Source organism: Miniopterus schreibersii (genome assembly GCF_964146895.1).
Source record: "Miniopterus schreibersii genome assembly, chromosome: 16".
Lineage (NCBI taxonomy): Eukaryota > Metazoa > Chordata > Mammalia > Chiroptera > Miniopteridae > Miniopterus > Miniopterus schreibersii.
The window spans coordinates 31,770,808-31,785,518 of NC_138116.1; the positions used below are offsets into that span (position 1 = coordinate 31,770,808).

Below are 14,711 nucleotides of genomic sequence, written 5' to 3' on the forward strand. Positions count from 1 at the left end.
CCAATGCGGTGCCGGTTTAGTTCCTAGGCCCGCCCCGGGGAGTGCGCACGTAGGCAGGCGGAAGTGACGTACTCAGCTCCTCGGGCCAATAGCTTTAGAGCGCGCCGGACCCCAGGAGCGGAGCCGGGGCTTCGGAGGATCGAAAACGCGGGAGTTGGCGCGGCGGAGCCATGGTGTCATTGAGCGAAGGGGCCATTGCGGTGAGGAGACGCCTGCGAGCCGCGCCGGCGGGCTGGGGTGGCTCTGGGTCGTGGGGCTGTGCGTAGTGGGGAAGGGGAGAGGAGCTGGGGTCGATGGGGAGAGAACGCGGGAGGACGAGGTAGCGGGGACGGTGGGAACCGCTGGGTCATTCCCTGGGGCCATCACTCTTTCTTGAAAGAATTTTTCCCATCGTCTTTTAAACGTGCTTATGTTTTCCTGCTTAAGAATACGAAACAAAATAAACTGTAATACCCCCTCTCCACCTCCCACCCCACGACCACTGTGTGTCCTGCGCTTCCTCCACCCACAGCCAAACTTCTCCAGAGTTGTCTGTTTCCAGCTGTTTCGTTCCCTTACCTCCTATCAAGCCTTTAACCCACTCCAGTCAGTCACCCCCTTGATCGCTATAGAAATAACGGGCTGAAATTAACAGGGCCTGCAAGTCGTTAAATCCAACAGACACTTTCCAGTTTTCAATCTACGGGAGTTTTCATTAGCGTTTGAGTCCTTTGAGCATCGCTTCCTGCCGGTGACACTCTTTTTGGCTCGTGTGGTCTCTCCCCATCTTATTTGCAGGACCCTCTCTGTAAGTGTTTGTAGACTCAAGGCTCAGCTCTAGGCCCTCTTCTCCCAAGACAGTCTCATGTTAATTGCTTAAGATTTCTTTGTCCGGAGGACTTTTAAGTATGAAAGACAAACCTTTACAATCTACCTGCCTGCCTGGTATCTCAAAGGCATTTTAAATTCAACATGTCCCAAAGCAAATCCTTTCTCTTCCTAAATTGGGGCCTCTTGGTGTTCTCTATTTGGATGAATTGCACTGTTGTGCAGTTAAGTTACGCCAGCCAGAAATTGAGGAATCATTCTTCCTGCATCACCCTGAATGTCCAGTCCATCGCCAGGTCAGATGTATTTTACTTCCACATAGGTATCTTAAATCCATCTAGTTCTCTCCATCCGCACTGACACCGTAATTTTTTGCCTGGATCACTCACTTCCACTCAGCATACCCTCCTCCTGCCATTTCCATCATAGCATATTCCCAGCTTGTTCTCTTCTCCTTTTCAGCCATTTAAAAAAAAAAATTAATTCCTGGTACATTCCATACTCTTTCCCTCCACTGGGTCTTTGATCATTCTTCTTAATTTAAAAAAATTTAAAAGTTGATTTTAGAGAGAGAGGGAAGGGAGAGAGAGAAACATTGACTTGTTGTCCCACTTATTTATGCATTCATTGGTTGATTCTTGTATGTGCCCTGACCGGGGATCAAACCTCTAACTTTGGCATGTCCGAACAATGCTCTAACCCACTGAGCTACCAGGCCAGGGCTATCATGGCTTTCCCTCTTCCTCCTGCCTAGGTGGTTTTTCTCACTGGCTAACATAGTCTTCAAACCTCAACTCAGTTGTTACTTCCTCAGAGAAGCCTTCCCTGTCTTCCCTTACTAGGCTAAATCCCTTTGTTTTGAGACCTTAATTTCTGTTCCTTCACTTATTAGCTGTGTGACTTTGGGCAAGATACTAAACTCTGCCTTTCTCATTCTGTAAAATGGGATTAATGATATCTGATACCTATTGCCTAAGTTTAATGGGAGGATTAAACAAATTATTACATTTAAAGTGCTAGGCCTGTGCCTGATACATAGTAAATGCTCAGCATATGTTACCTATTATTGATAATCACAGGTGTTATTTTACATTTATTTCTTGATTTGATTAACATCAATTACTCTCTATTTTCCCCACTGGATTTACATTCTTTTATATCTGTGTTTTTGCTCAACATAGTATCCAATACCTGTATCAATACCTGGGGCAGTGTGGGGAGTTTTAGGCACCCAATAAATACATTTTTTTAAAAAATTGATTTTAGAGAAAGAAAGGAAGGGGCAGGGGGAGAGAGAAAATAAACATCAGTCTGTTGTTCCATTCATTCATCGTTTACCGGTTGACTCCTGTATGTGCCCAGTTTGATGAGTTTTGACAAGTGTATACACCCCTGTAATCATACCGCCCCAGCCTCATGTTTTTTCCCCATCTCCTGCCCCACCCCTGGGCAAACACTGTTCTGGGTTCTGGTTTCAATCACTCTAGGTTAGTTTGACTGTTTTAAAACTTTATGTAACTGAAACCAAACAATGTGTACTCTTTCGTGTCTGGCTGCTTTCTCAGCAAAATGGCTTTTGAGGTTTACTAATGTTGTTTTGGTATTTATACCTGTTTGCTGCTAAGTAGTATTCCATTGTGTGAATAAATATGATTTTTAAAAATTTTCTGTTATTTTTGGACATTTGGGTCACTTTAATTTTTTGGGCTATTATGAATGAAAATACTTTGAACATTTATGTACAAGTCTTTTGTGGAAATGTTTTCATTCCTTTTTTTTTTAAATCCTCACCTAAGGATATGTTGTGTTTTGTTTTTTTAAATATGTTTTTGTTGATTTTTAGAGAGAGGAAGGGAGAGGGATAGAGAGGTAGGAACATTGATAAGAGCCTGAAACCTGTGCTTGTGCCCTGACCTGAAATCAAACTGTGACTGCTTGGTTCCTGGGTCAACTCTCAACCACTTAGCCACACCCGTCTGTGCAGGATATGGTTTTTTTAAAAAATTGATTTTAGAGAGAGAAGAAGGGAGAGTTGCCTCCCGTACATGCCCTGACCAGGATGGAACCCACAGCCTGGGCATGTGCCCTGACTCAGAATTGAACCCACCACCTTTTCGTGTACAGGATGATGCTCTAACCAACTGAGCCACACCAGCCAGGGCACATAGGGACCGTCTTGATGAAAATGTTCCAGGTGTATTTAAAAGAATGTGTATTCTGAAACAATAGTCTACTGGCAAGCCCTGCAGCCTATGGCCTGGCCTGAGCTACCTGCCTGTGGGGTTCTGCCAACAGGGTAGGAAGGCTGATTTTGGTGAGGAATGTCTGCCAACAATGACTAGTTTCAGAGCTCCCAGGTCCCTAGTTTTGCTCAGATACTGAAAAAGGACTTGCCAGTTCAGCCATCAGCCCAGATGGTAACTACACCCACAGCACATTCCTTGGAAAGTTACAGCCTGTTGAATATGGCATCCAAGGTTATACGAGTGACGGGTAATTTTCCAGAACCATTGCTTTCCAAAGGTCTTTCATCTATTTCAAATCCTGTTCTTCCTCCAAAAACAAAATAGCTAGGAGTTTATAATGAAATACAAACATGGAGAGACAAATGTGTAAGCCTTGCACCAGTTTGCACAAATGCAGCAGGTTCAACTTGACCTTAAGGAAACTGTAACAACAGGTAATGTTATAGGACCATATTTTGCTTTTTGTGCTGTCTGTGGTGGATGGTACTCAATACAAGACTGGATTGGGACAAAATAAAGAGTCTAGATCCAGTGCAGCAAAATTAGTTCTTAATGAATTTCTAAAATTGGGTGAACCTGAACCAAAAAATTTAGAAACACCAGGTCCTTCTCTTATCCCTGCAGAACCTATTGCTTCACCAGAACCAGCATATGTTTCAAAAGTACATTAGGAAGGGAGACACATACAGTATGCAAAGATTTCCCAGAATGTTAAACATTTAGTCAACTAATTCCTAGTCATTCAGAATATCTGAAATGTACCAATTCATTGGCTGCTTCTATAATTAAAAGAGCGGGTGGCCAGAAGGTGTAGCTATAGGCACAGGTGAATACAATTACAGCCAGTGATTTAGCCAAATGGAAGTGTTGCCTGACACTCATGCTATTGTTATAAGAAGGTTTCTCCTTAAGTACTTTTTTTTTAAATGTATGTTTTTTTAAAATTGATTTTTAGAAAGGGAGAAGGGAGAGAGATAGGAACAGCAATGAGAAAGAAACATTGATCGGCTGCCTCCTACATGCCCCTACTGGGGATCGAGCCCAAAACCTTGGCATGTGCCCTGACCGGGAATTGGACCAGTCACCTCTTGGTGCATGGGTTGATGCTCAACTACTGAGCAACACTGGCTGGGCTCTCCTTAGGTACTTTTATAGACAACTTCTACACTACTGCAGAAACCCTGCTCTGATGGAAAAATCAGTATTTTGTATAGAACCAGCTTCTAATTTACTCACTCTCAAACAGGATATCAACATCTACCTCTATGTGAACCAGTTGCTTAAAGGATCAGCCCAGATTAAGTCATTATTATGTCTTTTTTTTAAAATAATCCTCACCTGAGGATATTTTTTCCATTGCTTTTCAGCGAGAGTGAAGGGAGGGAGGGAGAAAGAAACTTTAATGTGAAAGACACATCAATTGGTTGCCTCCTGCACACACCCCACCCAGGGCCAGGGATCAAGGTACTTGCAACCAAGGTACATGCCCTTGGCCAGAATTGAACCTGGGACCCTTCAGTCTGAGGATCGACGCTCTAACCACTGATGCAAACCAGCTAGGACACGATTGCGTCTTAATCTACATTCTCTGTCTGTATTTGAAGCCAATGAAGAACCGAGTCTATGTGACTGTTGAAGGCAGAATTTCTATGTCTACTGTCCTGCAGATATTGTTAATAGAGTAGGCAGTATGTCCTCAAGTGACAAACTGAAAAAATGGGACGTGCTTGGAGTACAGGGAGCGTTGCTGAGTCACTTTATAACAACTAGATATCAGCAGTATACTTGGTGATGGGAATTGCAGTGATGCTAGAGGCTTAGAAATTGCTATAAAGCAACGTGTTGATGATGCACTCACTTCAAAACTTCCACTTTCATTTGGTCAGCAGATCTCAGATTAGTTTAGTACCTTCTGCATATTTATTTCAAACACACTTGGAATACAGATACTTGATTCCAAATTGGGCACAGAGGGACATTTCTTTAAAGATTGTGGATGCCTACGTAGGAAGATCACTGAAAGTTCCCCATTTAAAAATGCTGTGTCACTCTGACTGGGTAGCTTAGTTGGTTAGAGCATTGTCCCCATACACCAAGGTTGCAGGTTCGATCCCCTGTCAGGGCACATACAAGAATCAACCAATGAATGTATAAATAAGTGGAACAACAAATTTGTGTTTCCCGCTCTCTCACTTCCTTTCTCTCTCAAATCAATCAAAAAAAAAAAAGAAAATGCACTCAGTCTGCCTTGTAAGGCTGCAAAGTTAAGCTGATTTAACTCTTTCCAGTGAAGCTAAGAAAGACAGTGTACATGTACTTGAAGCTAGTACATATCATGTAGCTGGATTCACCTATGTCTGAATCCTGTCAAGAAGCTAAAACTTTGTTGAAATCCTACTTAGAGCAACTTGGCTATGGCTCTTGGATTGTGAAATCTCCCTGTATAGAGCAATTCAGTATGTGAGTTAGACAATCCATTGTCACATTAAAAAATCTTTTATTTTGTAAATAGATTAAATGCGCCAATCCAAGGACATAGGGTAGCTGCTGAATGGATAAGAAAACAAACCATCTATAGTCTGTCTACAAGAGACACCCCCCTCAGATCAAAAGACAAACAGACAAAGCAAAGGGATGAAAAAAGATACTTAATGCAAATGGTAATGAAACAAAAAGCTGGGGTAGCAACACTTATATCAGACAAAGTAGACTTTAAAACAAAGGCTCTAATAAGAGACAGAAGGATATTACATAATGATAAAGGGATCAATCCAACAAGAGGATATAACCCTTATAAACATTTATGCACCCAGCATAGGAGCACCTAAATATGTAAAGCAATTATTGATAGACATAAAGGGAGAGATCAACATAATACAGTCATAGTAATGGAGGGAGTTGAATATCATTGGATAGAATTCCAGATAGAAAATCAACAAGGAAACAGCGGCCTTAAATGACACATCAGACCAGATGGATTTAATTGATATTTTTAGAACATTTCATCCCAAAGCAGCAGAATATACATTCTTTTCAAGTGTACACAGAACATTTTACAGAATAGGCCATGTGTTAGGCCTCAAAACAAATCTCAATAAATTTAAGAAGATAGAAATCCTATCAAGGATTTTCTCCAACCACAATAGTTTGAAACTAGGAATCAATTATGAGAAAAAAACTGAAAAACACACAAAGACATGGAGGCTAAATAACATGTTACTAAACAATCAATGGGTTAACAGTGAGATCAAGGAAGACGTCAAAGGATACCTTGAGAATGAAAACATAATAACCCCAAATCTATGGGACACACTGAAAACAATCCTGAGGGAAATTCATACCAATACAGCCCTACCTCAGGAAATAAGAAAAACCTCAAATAAGCAATCTAACCTTATACCTAAAGGAACTAGCAAGGGAATAACAAAGAAAGTCCAAAGTGAGGAGAAGGAAGAAAATAAACATCAGAGCAGAAATAAATGAAATAGAGCCTTAAATAAAAACAATATGAAATATCAATGAGATCAAGAGCTGGTCCTTTGAAAAGATTAAACAAGATTAACTAGACTCACCTAGAAAAAAAGAGAGAGGACCAAAATAAAATCAGAAATGAAAGAGAAGTGACATAGCTGACACCACAGAAATACAAAGGATTATAAGAAAATACTACAGACAATTATATGTCAACAAATTGGACAATCTGGAAGAAATGGATAAATTCTGGAAACGTACATTCTTCCAAAACTGAATAAAAAAGAAGCAGAATCTGCACAGACCAGTCACGACCGACAAAGTCAAAGCAGTAATCAAAAAACTCCCAACCGTGCAGATTGGTGCAGCCACTATGGGAAACAGTGTGGAACTTCCTCAAAAAATTAGAAATGGAACTGCCTTATGTCCCAGTGATTCCACTTCTGGATATATATCCAAAGAAACCCAAAACACTAATTTGAAAGAATATATGCACTCATATGTTCATTGCAGCATTATTTACAATATGGAAGCAGCCCAAGTGCCCACCAATAGCTGAGTAGATAAGAAAGTGGTAGTGTATATATACATAATGGAATATTACTCGGCCATAAAAAAGAATGAAATATTACCATTTGCGACAACTTGGATGGATTTAGAGAATATGCTAAGTGAAATAAGTCAGAGAAAGACAAATACCATACGTTTTACTTGTATGTGGAATCTAAAGAGCAAAATAAAGGAACAAACAAAACAGAAACAGACTCATAGACACAGAAAACACACTGATTGTTGCTAGATAGGAGGGACTTGGGGGTCTGGGTGAAAAAGATGAAGGGATTAAGAAGTACAAATTGGTAGTTACAAAATAGTCATGGGGATATACAGTACATCATAGGGAATATAGTCAATAGTATTGTAATAACTATGTATAGTGCCAGGTGGGTACTTGAATTATCTGGGGGCAGGGATTGCTTCATAAATTATATAATTGTCTAACCACTATGCTGTCTACCTGAAACTAATATAAAAGAATATTGAATGTCAGCTGTAATTGAGAAGCATGATTTTAAAACATCTTTTATTTTTTGGTGGATAGAAAACAAAAGAATGTGTATTCTGCAGTTGTTAGATGATTTGGTCACGTTGGTTGGTAGTTCAAGTCTCCTTGTATTTCTGACTTTTTTGGTCTATTTCCCCTGTTAATTACTGAGAGAAGAATGTTGAAACTACCAATTATAGTGGTGGATTTGTCTATTTCGTCTTCTAATTCTGTCAGTTTTTGCTTCATGTATTTTGAAATTCTTTTTAGGAGCACACATTTTAAAAAGATTAGGTGCATACATTTTTATCATTGTTGTGTCTCCTTCAGGAGTTAACCCTGTTATTATGAAATGCTCTTTTTATCCCTGGTATGATTCTTTGTTCTGAAGTCTACTTTGCCTGCTATTTTTTTTTTTTTTTTTGCCTGCTATTTTTTAAAATATATATTTTTTATTGATTTTTCAGAGAGAGGAAGGGAGAGGGAGAGAGAGATAGAAACATCAATGATGAGCGTCATTGATCGGCTGCCTCCTGCACACCCCTCCTGGGGATCCAGCCCGCAACCCTGGGCATGTGCCCTGACTGGGAATCGAACTGTGACCTCCTGGTTCATAGGTTGATTCTCAACCACTGAGCCATGCTGGCCGGGCTACTTTGCCTGCTATTAATGATACATCTTTTTCCAGTGTTTTACTTTTAATATATCTGTCTTTTTATATTTGAAGTGCTTTTCTTGTAGACAGCAAATCATTGGGTCTCTCTTATTCATTATGACAATTTCTGCACTGAAAGGTTGCCTGTTCAGTTCCTGGTCAGGGCACTTGCCGGGGGTTGCAGACTCAATCCCCAGTAGGGGGGGCATGTAGGAGGCAGCTATCGATGTTTCTCTCTCTCTCTCTAAAAAAAAAAAAGAAAAAAAAAGGCATATATGTGTGTGTGTGTGTATATGTGAATATATATATATTTTTTAAATTACTGGATCACTGACTTATTGTAAAAGGATATAACTCTGGAACAGCCAGATGGAGAAGAGGGATAGTGTAAGGTATGTGGGAGGGAGCTCAGAGCTTCCATACCCTCTCTAGGTGTGTACCAGTCTTCCCACAGCTCCATGTGTTCACCAACTCAGAAGCTCACTGTGTATTTCGAAACAAATAAAAAAGTGACATTGTTTTACTTTTTCACAATGCTTTAGTATCTGGCTTATGAGAAGACACTACAGCTAGATTTTCATACCTTATGCATTCAGTATATTCGTATACTGTGTTGTTTTGGTTCAACCCTATGAAGGAAATCTGGTCTCATATATGTAGTTGGAAAAGGAGTATTATTTTAATAGTGTTTTCAGGCTTTTTTGATACTGTGATGTAAGAAATACGTATTCAGGAGCACAGAGCTCCTAAAACCCTTGGAATTTCCTGAGAAATATTGATGGGAAGAGCATCTTTTGTTCATAATAAGCCCCTTTCATGCATACTTGAGTGTATGTTATGAGGTGACTCTTGGTGGACCTCAGGATAGCCTCCTATTGGGGCTGGTTGCCAGGGTAACCAAGTATGGGATTAGAGGGTTGAAACTTTTAGCCCTACCCCTACCCCCCCCCACCCAACTGGGAATTGAATTCTGCAGCAGCAGCCAGTGATTTAATCTATCATGCTTACCTAATGGAGCCTTCATAAAAACCCTAAACAACAGGTTCAGAGAGCTTCTGGGTTGGTGGAATCATCCAAGTGCCAGGAGGGTGGCACACCACAAGCCCTACAAGGACAGTCTCCTATGCATGGGGCTCTTCTAGATCTCGCTTTATGTACCTCTTCATCTGGCTGTTCATTTCTTTTTTCTTTTTTTATCTTCACCTAAGGACATGTTTTTATTGATTTTAGAGAGAGAGGAAGGGAAAGGGAGGGGGAGAGAGAGAGAAACTTAGATGTGAGAGACATTGATTGGTTGCCTCTTGTACCCACCCCCGATTGGGAATCGAACCCTTTGGTACATGAGATGATGCTCTGACCAGCTGAGCCACACTGGCCAGAGCTTATTTGTATCTTTTATAATATCTTCTGTGATGAACCAGTAGAGTGTTTCCCTGAGTTTTGGGAGCCTGAGGGAGGGGGTTGTGGGAATCCTCAATTCATAGCCATGTTGAACATAAGTATGGGTAGCCTGGGGATCCACTATTTGATACTGGTGTCTGAAGTGGTCTTGGGACAGATTTGTGGGATTGAGCCCTTAACCCCTGGGGTCTACACTAACTTGGGGTAGTGTCAGAACTGAATTGTAGGATAATCAGATGGTGTCTACAGAGAATTGCTTCCTGTGAAAAACCCACATATTCGATGTCAGAAGTGCTTAGAATGGAAAAACAGTTTTCCTTTAATACTACATCAAAACATTTATTAAATGGTACTTTCTTAAAAGTTAGTTGGAATGTAGAACTGAACTATCTTGCCTTTTGAATGGATGTTTTAGTTTGTGTTATTTGTAACATTATGCATTGATCGTTTGAAAAATATTGGTTTGTTGCATTATGCAGATCCCAAATGTTGATATATTTTATTCACAACAAAAATTTACATTTATTAACATCACTGCTAATTTAATCAGAAACATATGTAAGTATTGGGAAGCTGTAAAGCACATGGTGGTGAGTACAAGTTTTCAAAACTTCTGGTTTTTACTAGAAAACATCATTGGCAACAAATACTGCTAATTATTTTCCTTGAAAACAGACTCACTTTATTTTTGAGAAAATATTAAATTCCCAAGTCTGAATAGTTTGCCCTTTCAAATAAAAAGTGATGATCTGTGAAAAAAGTGCTAGTTCAGTTCACTGAATCAGTTGCACAAGTGCTTTTCCTCAGGATGACAGCCATACTTCAGTATGCAGCAGAAGTCCTTTTTGCATACTTCCGTATTGTTATGTAGGATATTTAAAAAATTTTGTATTCAAGAGTTAAATTTAATATAACATAATTTTACTGCTTCATCAAAGGTATTCTTGAGTGAAACCTCTCCTACTCCCATGAGTTCAAGGCAGAAGAATATAGTGCCTACTGGTATAATAAGGCACCCGTAGTCTTACCTATCACTGCTTTGTGCCATCGGTTCAAATGTCAACACAGCTGTTTCAGGATAAGCCATGAGTTTCAGAAAATAATTCAACACTTTGAATATTTCAGTATAATTTGAGTTTATTGTCAAGTGTTCACATGAGAGAAGATCCTGCTAGATGATTAATTGGTTATGATACCATTAGAATACAAGCAAAGCAGCAATTCTAGCCACATCTCTAGATTCATTCATTTGTAAGGCAAAAGTAGAATTCTGCAGAAGAGATATTAACTCAGTCGTCATGATGAGTCTTGTTTCTTCAACTCAGCAAGTTGCTCTGTCATTGGAAAGTAGCACTGCTGTGCTTTCTTTTACTGACTTTTCATCTAGCGGACATTCATCAATGCTAATAGTATAAGGCTTTATTTTTTCTTCAGCCAATTTTTCAGTGTATTAAGTAAATGAGAGTGAGAAGGGCAATGTCTTATTTAATACGATGAATTTATAGACCCCCTGAAAAGGTCTTGGGCCCTCATATTGCAATTTTGACAACTGCTTCAAGGTTGTAGCATATATCTTTAACTTGTGTCTGCCTTCATAAAATATTTCATCTAGTAATTTTTTACTAGATACTAGACATTATGAATATAACATTATTTAGTGTCTGGATTACGTGTATTTCTTTTAAGAATATTGAGTTGTCTAGCAGGCTGTTAATTTACTTGCCGATTAGCTGATCCCTTTGAGATTGGAGTGGGTCTAGAGTAGATTTTACTTTGGGTCTAGTTAGTCTTATTTCTAAACCATGGCATTTCTGGGGTCTTTACTGAATGCACCATGTTTATTGAGTTCTCTCCATTCTGGCTGGTTGGAACACAAATGTATGATAGTTTCTGTGAGCTCCAGTAATACTTCAGTTTATAGCTCTCTTAATGCTTACTCTTTGCCTGGCCTTGTGGAGTCTCATTTTGTATATACACAACTTACAACTCAGCCGAAGGGGTGGGGGTAGAAGAGGGTAAAAGGGGGGTAAATGGTGATGGAAGGAGACTTGACTTGGGGTGGTGAATGCACCAATGCAATGTTTGGAAGACGTGTATAGTTATACGCCTGAAACCTATATAATTTTGTTAACCAGTCACTCTAAGAAATTTAATTAAAAAAGAGGGAACCAGTATTATATAAATAACGTCTCCTCTTTAAGTCTGTATAATATTGTTTTAAAAATTTACCATTCCCTAATGTCACTGTATTCAAATTAATGTGTTGTTATGCATGAGTACTTATGCAATGCCAGTATTTTAGATGTGGTGAGCGTATCCTTGTTGGCAAGCATGTCTCTCACTTTTATGATTTTATAACTTGTCCAGAGTGATAAAACTTAAACTAGATCTTCAAATGATAAGCTCCCCAAAGGCTCTTTTAACAATACTATCTATAGTTTATTACAAATTCTAAACTGTAAAGATATGTCCAGTTTTAATCATGATTTGAGCACATATCTCACAAAAATCTGTTTTTACTCTTTTAGGCCATAATGCAACAGGGAGACACATCCATAAAACCCATCCTCCAAGTCATTGTAAGTAACTACATATATTTTATGTCAAGCAGTTTTTAAACTTATGTGTTATCATAAATTACATTTGATGAAGGACATAAAGATTTGTTCACTTTAGGAAAGTCTCTCCATCGTCACAAAAACTCAGCCAGTCCATGTTACAACCATGAGAAAGGAGCTAGGCTTTAAAAATATGTATTAGGTTAGTCAGAGGTAGACCTTTGGAGATTCTAATCTGAGGTTTTGCCTCTCTGTTCTTTCCACAATTAATGGATGCTGTAGTGCTACACATCATTACAACTGCCTCCTCCTCGTCTTTTTGCCCTTGGGTTTGTCTTGCTCAAATCTGTCTTACATATGGCCTCTCTGTAAAATAAACTTGTCTGGTTAAAAGTCTTCGTTAACCCTATCATTTAAGTGGTTCTTAGATTTTAGTGGGAAATTTAAAAATCAATAGAAGCAGAATCATGGATTATACCTGCAGATTCTGAGTCATTAGCCTGGTGGTCTCCCTGTTACTCTCAAACTAGCTGCCAGTCATCTTAAGGCTTTTTTTATCTTAAGGCTTCTACATATTTCACTTAAAGTTGCCTCTGATTTCCTTCCAGTTGGGATAAATGTCTTGGCTTTGCCCCATGTCATTATGTGCACACTTCTCCTATGTCTCCCGGCCTCCATCTCTACCCTCATTGTAATTCCCTTCAAGGCAAGAATATATATTTTTTTCATTTTGTATTTTTAGCATGTTTCCCACACAGTACCTTGCATATATTAGATACCTTGTTATATATTTTTTAGAGTTGATTTTCAACAAATTTGAGTTAGGGAAGAGAACACAAGAGTATTGGCAACGTGTTGTTCTCATCTGTGTTGTCTTTCATAATGTTAGTGGATAGAGGTTGATGGGACAATCAAGTCTGATTTCTTTTACTTGGATTTAGGTTTTGAGAGAATGAACTAGCAGTTCAGTTTGTGTTGATCTAATGGCAAGCCTACTCTCCTGCCACTTAGGTTTACTTATCCCTGGGGACTGGGCAGACAACCTGGCTAATGAATCAAATTTTCTATTCTAGAACATCCGTCCCATTACTACAGGGAATAGTCCACCCCGCTATCGACTGCTCATGAGTGATGGGTTGAACACTCTATCCTGTAAGTATGATGTATAAATCTAGGAATTTGGATTTAAATAATAAAAGCAAACTCAACATTACGATTGCAATAATTTGGGGCATTCTGGAAGTCTGTGTTTGCTTGGCTATGTAATTCATTCAGACAGAATTGCAGCTGTCAGAGAGCATTCTAACAATAGACTGGATCTAGTGGAAAGCTGCCACTTGGCTTAATTAATTTTCTCTAACTGGTGCTCCATGTTTTCTTTGATTAATTTCCCCCAGGATGATATTGACATTTAGTGAATATGATGGGTTAGCTGTCCTATACTTGCATTTATAGGGTTTTATTCCTGTGTTGAAAGGTTTACCTGGGAGAAAGGAGAGAATTTGCAGAATATATGGTTGCTATCTCTAGTCACAATGTGAAGGACCTAGAAAAGATTTTTTTAGTCTCTGTCATGAAACCTGAATGATGGGGAAAATGATTTGGTGCACTTTAAGAAATATATACATTTCAGAGTAGCAGCAGATGCTTAATTAATGCACAGCAAATTATACTGTTTTTCACTCTGCAGAGTCTGTCTGACTAGTTTTAATTTCAGGAACATACTTAAGGCATTTTTCTTTGCTAGTACAGGTGTGATCAGCTTTCAGATTGTCATGGCTAAAATGTTTTGGGGACTAAACTAATCTCTGCTTTTCAGCTTTTATGTTGGCAACACAGTTGAACCCTCTTGTTGAAGGCGAACAATTGTCTAGCAACTGTATTTGCCAGATTAACCGATTCATTGTTAACACGCTGAAAGATGGAAGGTATGTGGTGTGTTTTTTCTGTTTTACTGTGTTGTAGATTGGGGCTAATTTTGAACAGTTCACTGGGTGCCAGAATTCAGTTTGGAACCCAAAAGGCAATGATGAGCTTTCAGCGAAGGATTTACAGCTATTGAATTCTCTACTCCGGTGACTAAAACATGGCACCAAAGGGAGAGAAATATGGAAACGTTGAGCACTTCGAGCAGGGGAATAAAGCAGAATGCAGAACACTTCCTGTTTTTAGGATTCTCTCTCAAAGGATCTTAATAAAAAGGGGTCACTTATGAGAGCCAAAAAAGATATAATAAATTCTGTAATGCAGCCCTTTTTTTGCATTCTTTTTAATATATCTTTATTGATTACAGAGAGAGGAAGGGAAAGGGAGAGAGAGTTGAAACATCAATGAGTCATTGATCGGCGGCCTCCTGCACGCCCCCTGCTGGGGACCGAGCCCGAAACCCGGGCATGTGCCCTGACCGGGAATCGAACCCCAATCGCCTGGATCCTAGGTCGATGCTCAACCGCTGAGTCACTCCCGCCCAGGCATTCTTGAATCTTTCATAGTAAAACCTTTATCCAGCCAGTATAGAGAATGTTGAGTAA

The 14,711-nt window shown here is 39.4% G+C and overlaps 1 protein-coding gene and 1 pseudogene across 2 annotated transcripts in view; both read left to right on the forward strand.

Moving 5' to 3' along the window:
- Positions 1–55: 55 nt before the first annotated feature.
- The window catches only part of RPA1 (replication protein A1), a 53,158-nt gene continuing 38,502 nt past the window's right edge, over positions 56–14,711 (forward strand). The window contains exons 1-4 of the mRNA XM_081162260.1: positions 56–200; positions 12,151–12,201; positions 13,254–13,332; positions 14,000–14,108. Coding sequence (XP_081018386.1) covers positions 171–200; positions 12,151–12,201; positions 13,254–13,332; positions 14,000–14,108 — 269 coding nt within the window. The 5' untranslated portion in view covers positions 56–170. The remainder of the gene's footprint in view (positions 201–12,150; positions 12,202–13,253; positions 13,333–13,999; positions 14,109–14,711) is intronic.
- On the forward strand, positions 3,129–5,517 carry LOC308568954 (adenosine deaminase domain-containing protein 1-like; annotated as a pseudogene). Its single transcript has 4 exons — positions 3,129–3,964; positions 4,197–4,355; positions 4,614–5,111; positions 5,296–5,517. The product of its transcript is annotated as an adenosine deaminase domain-containing protein 1-like (transcript).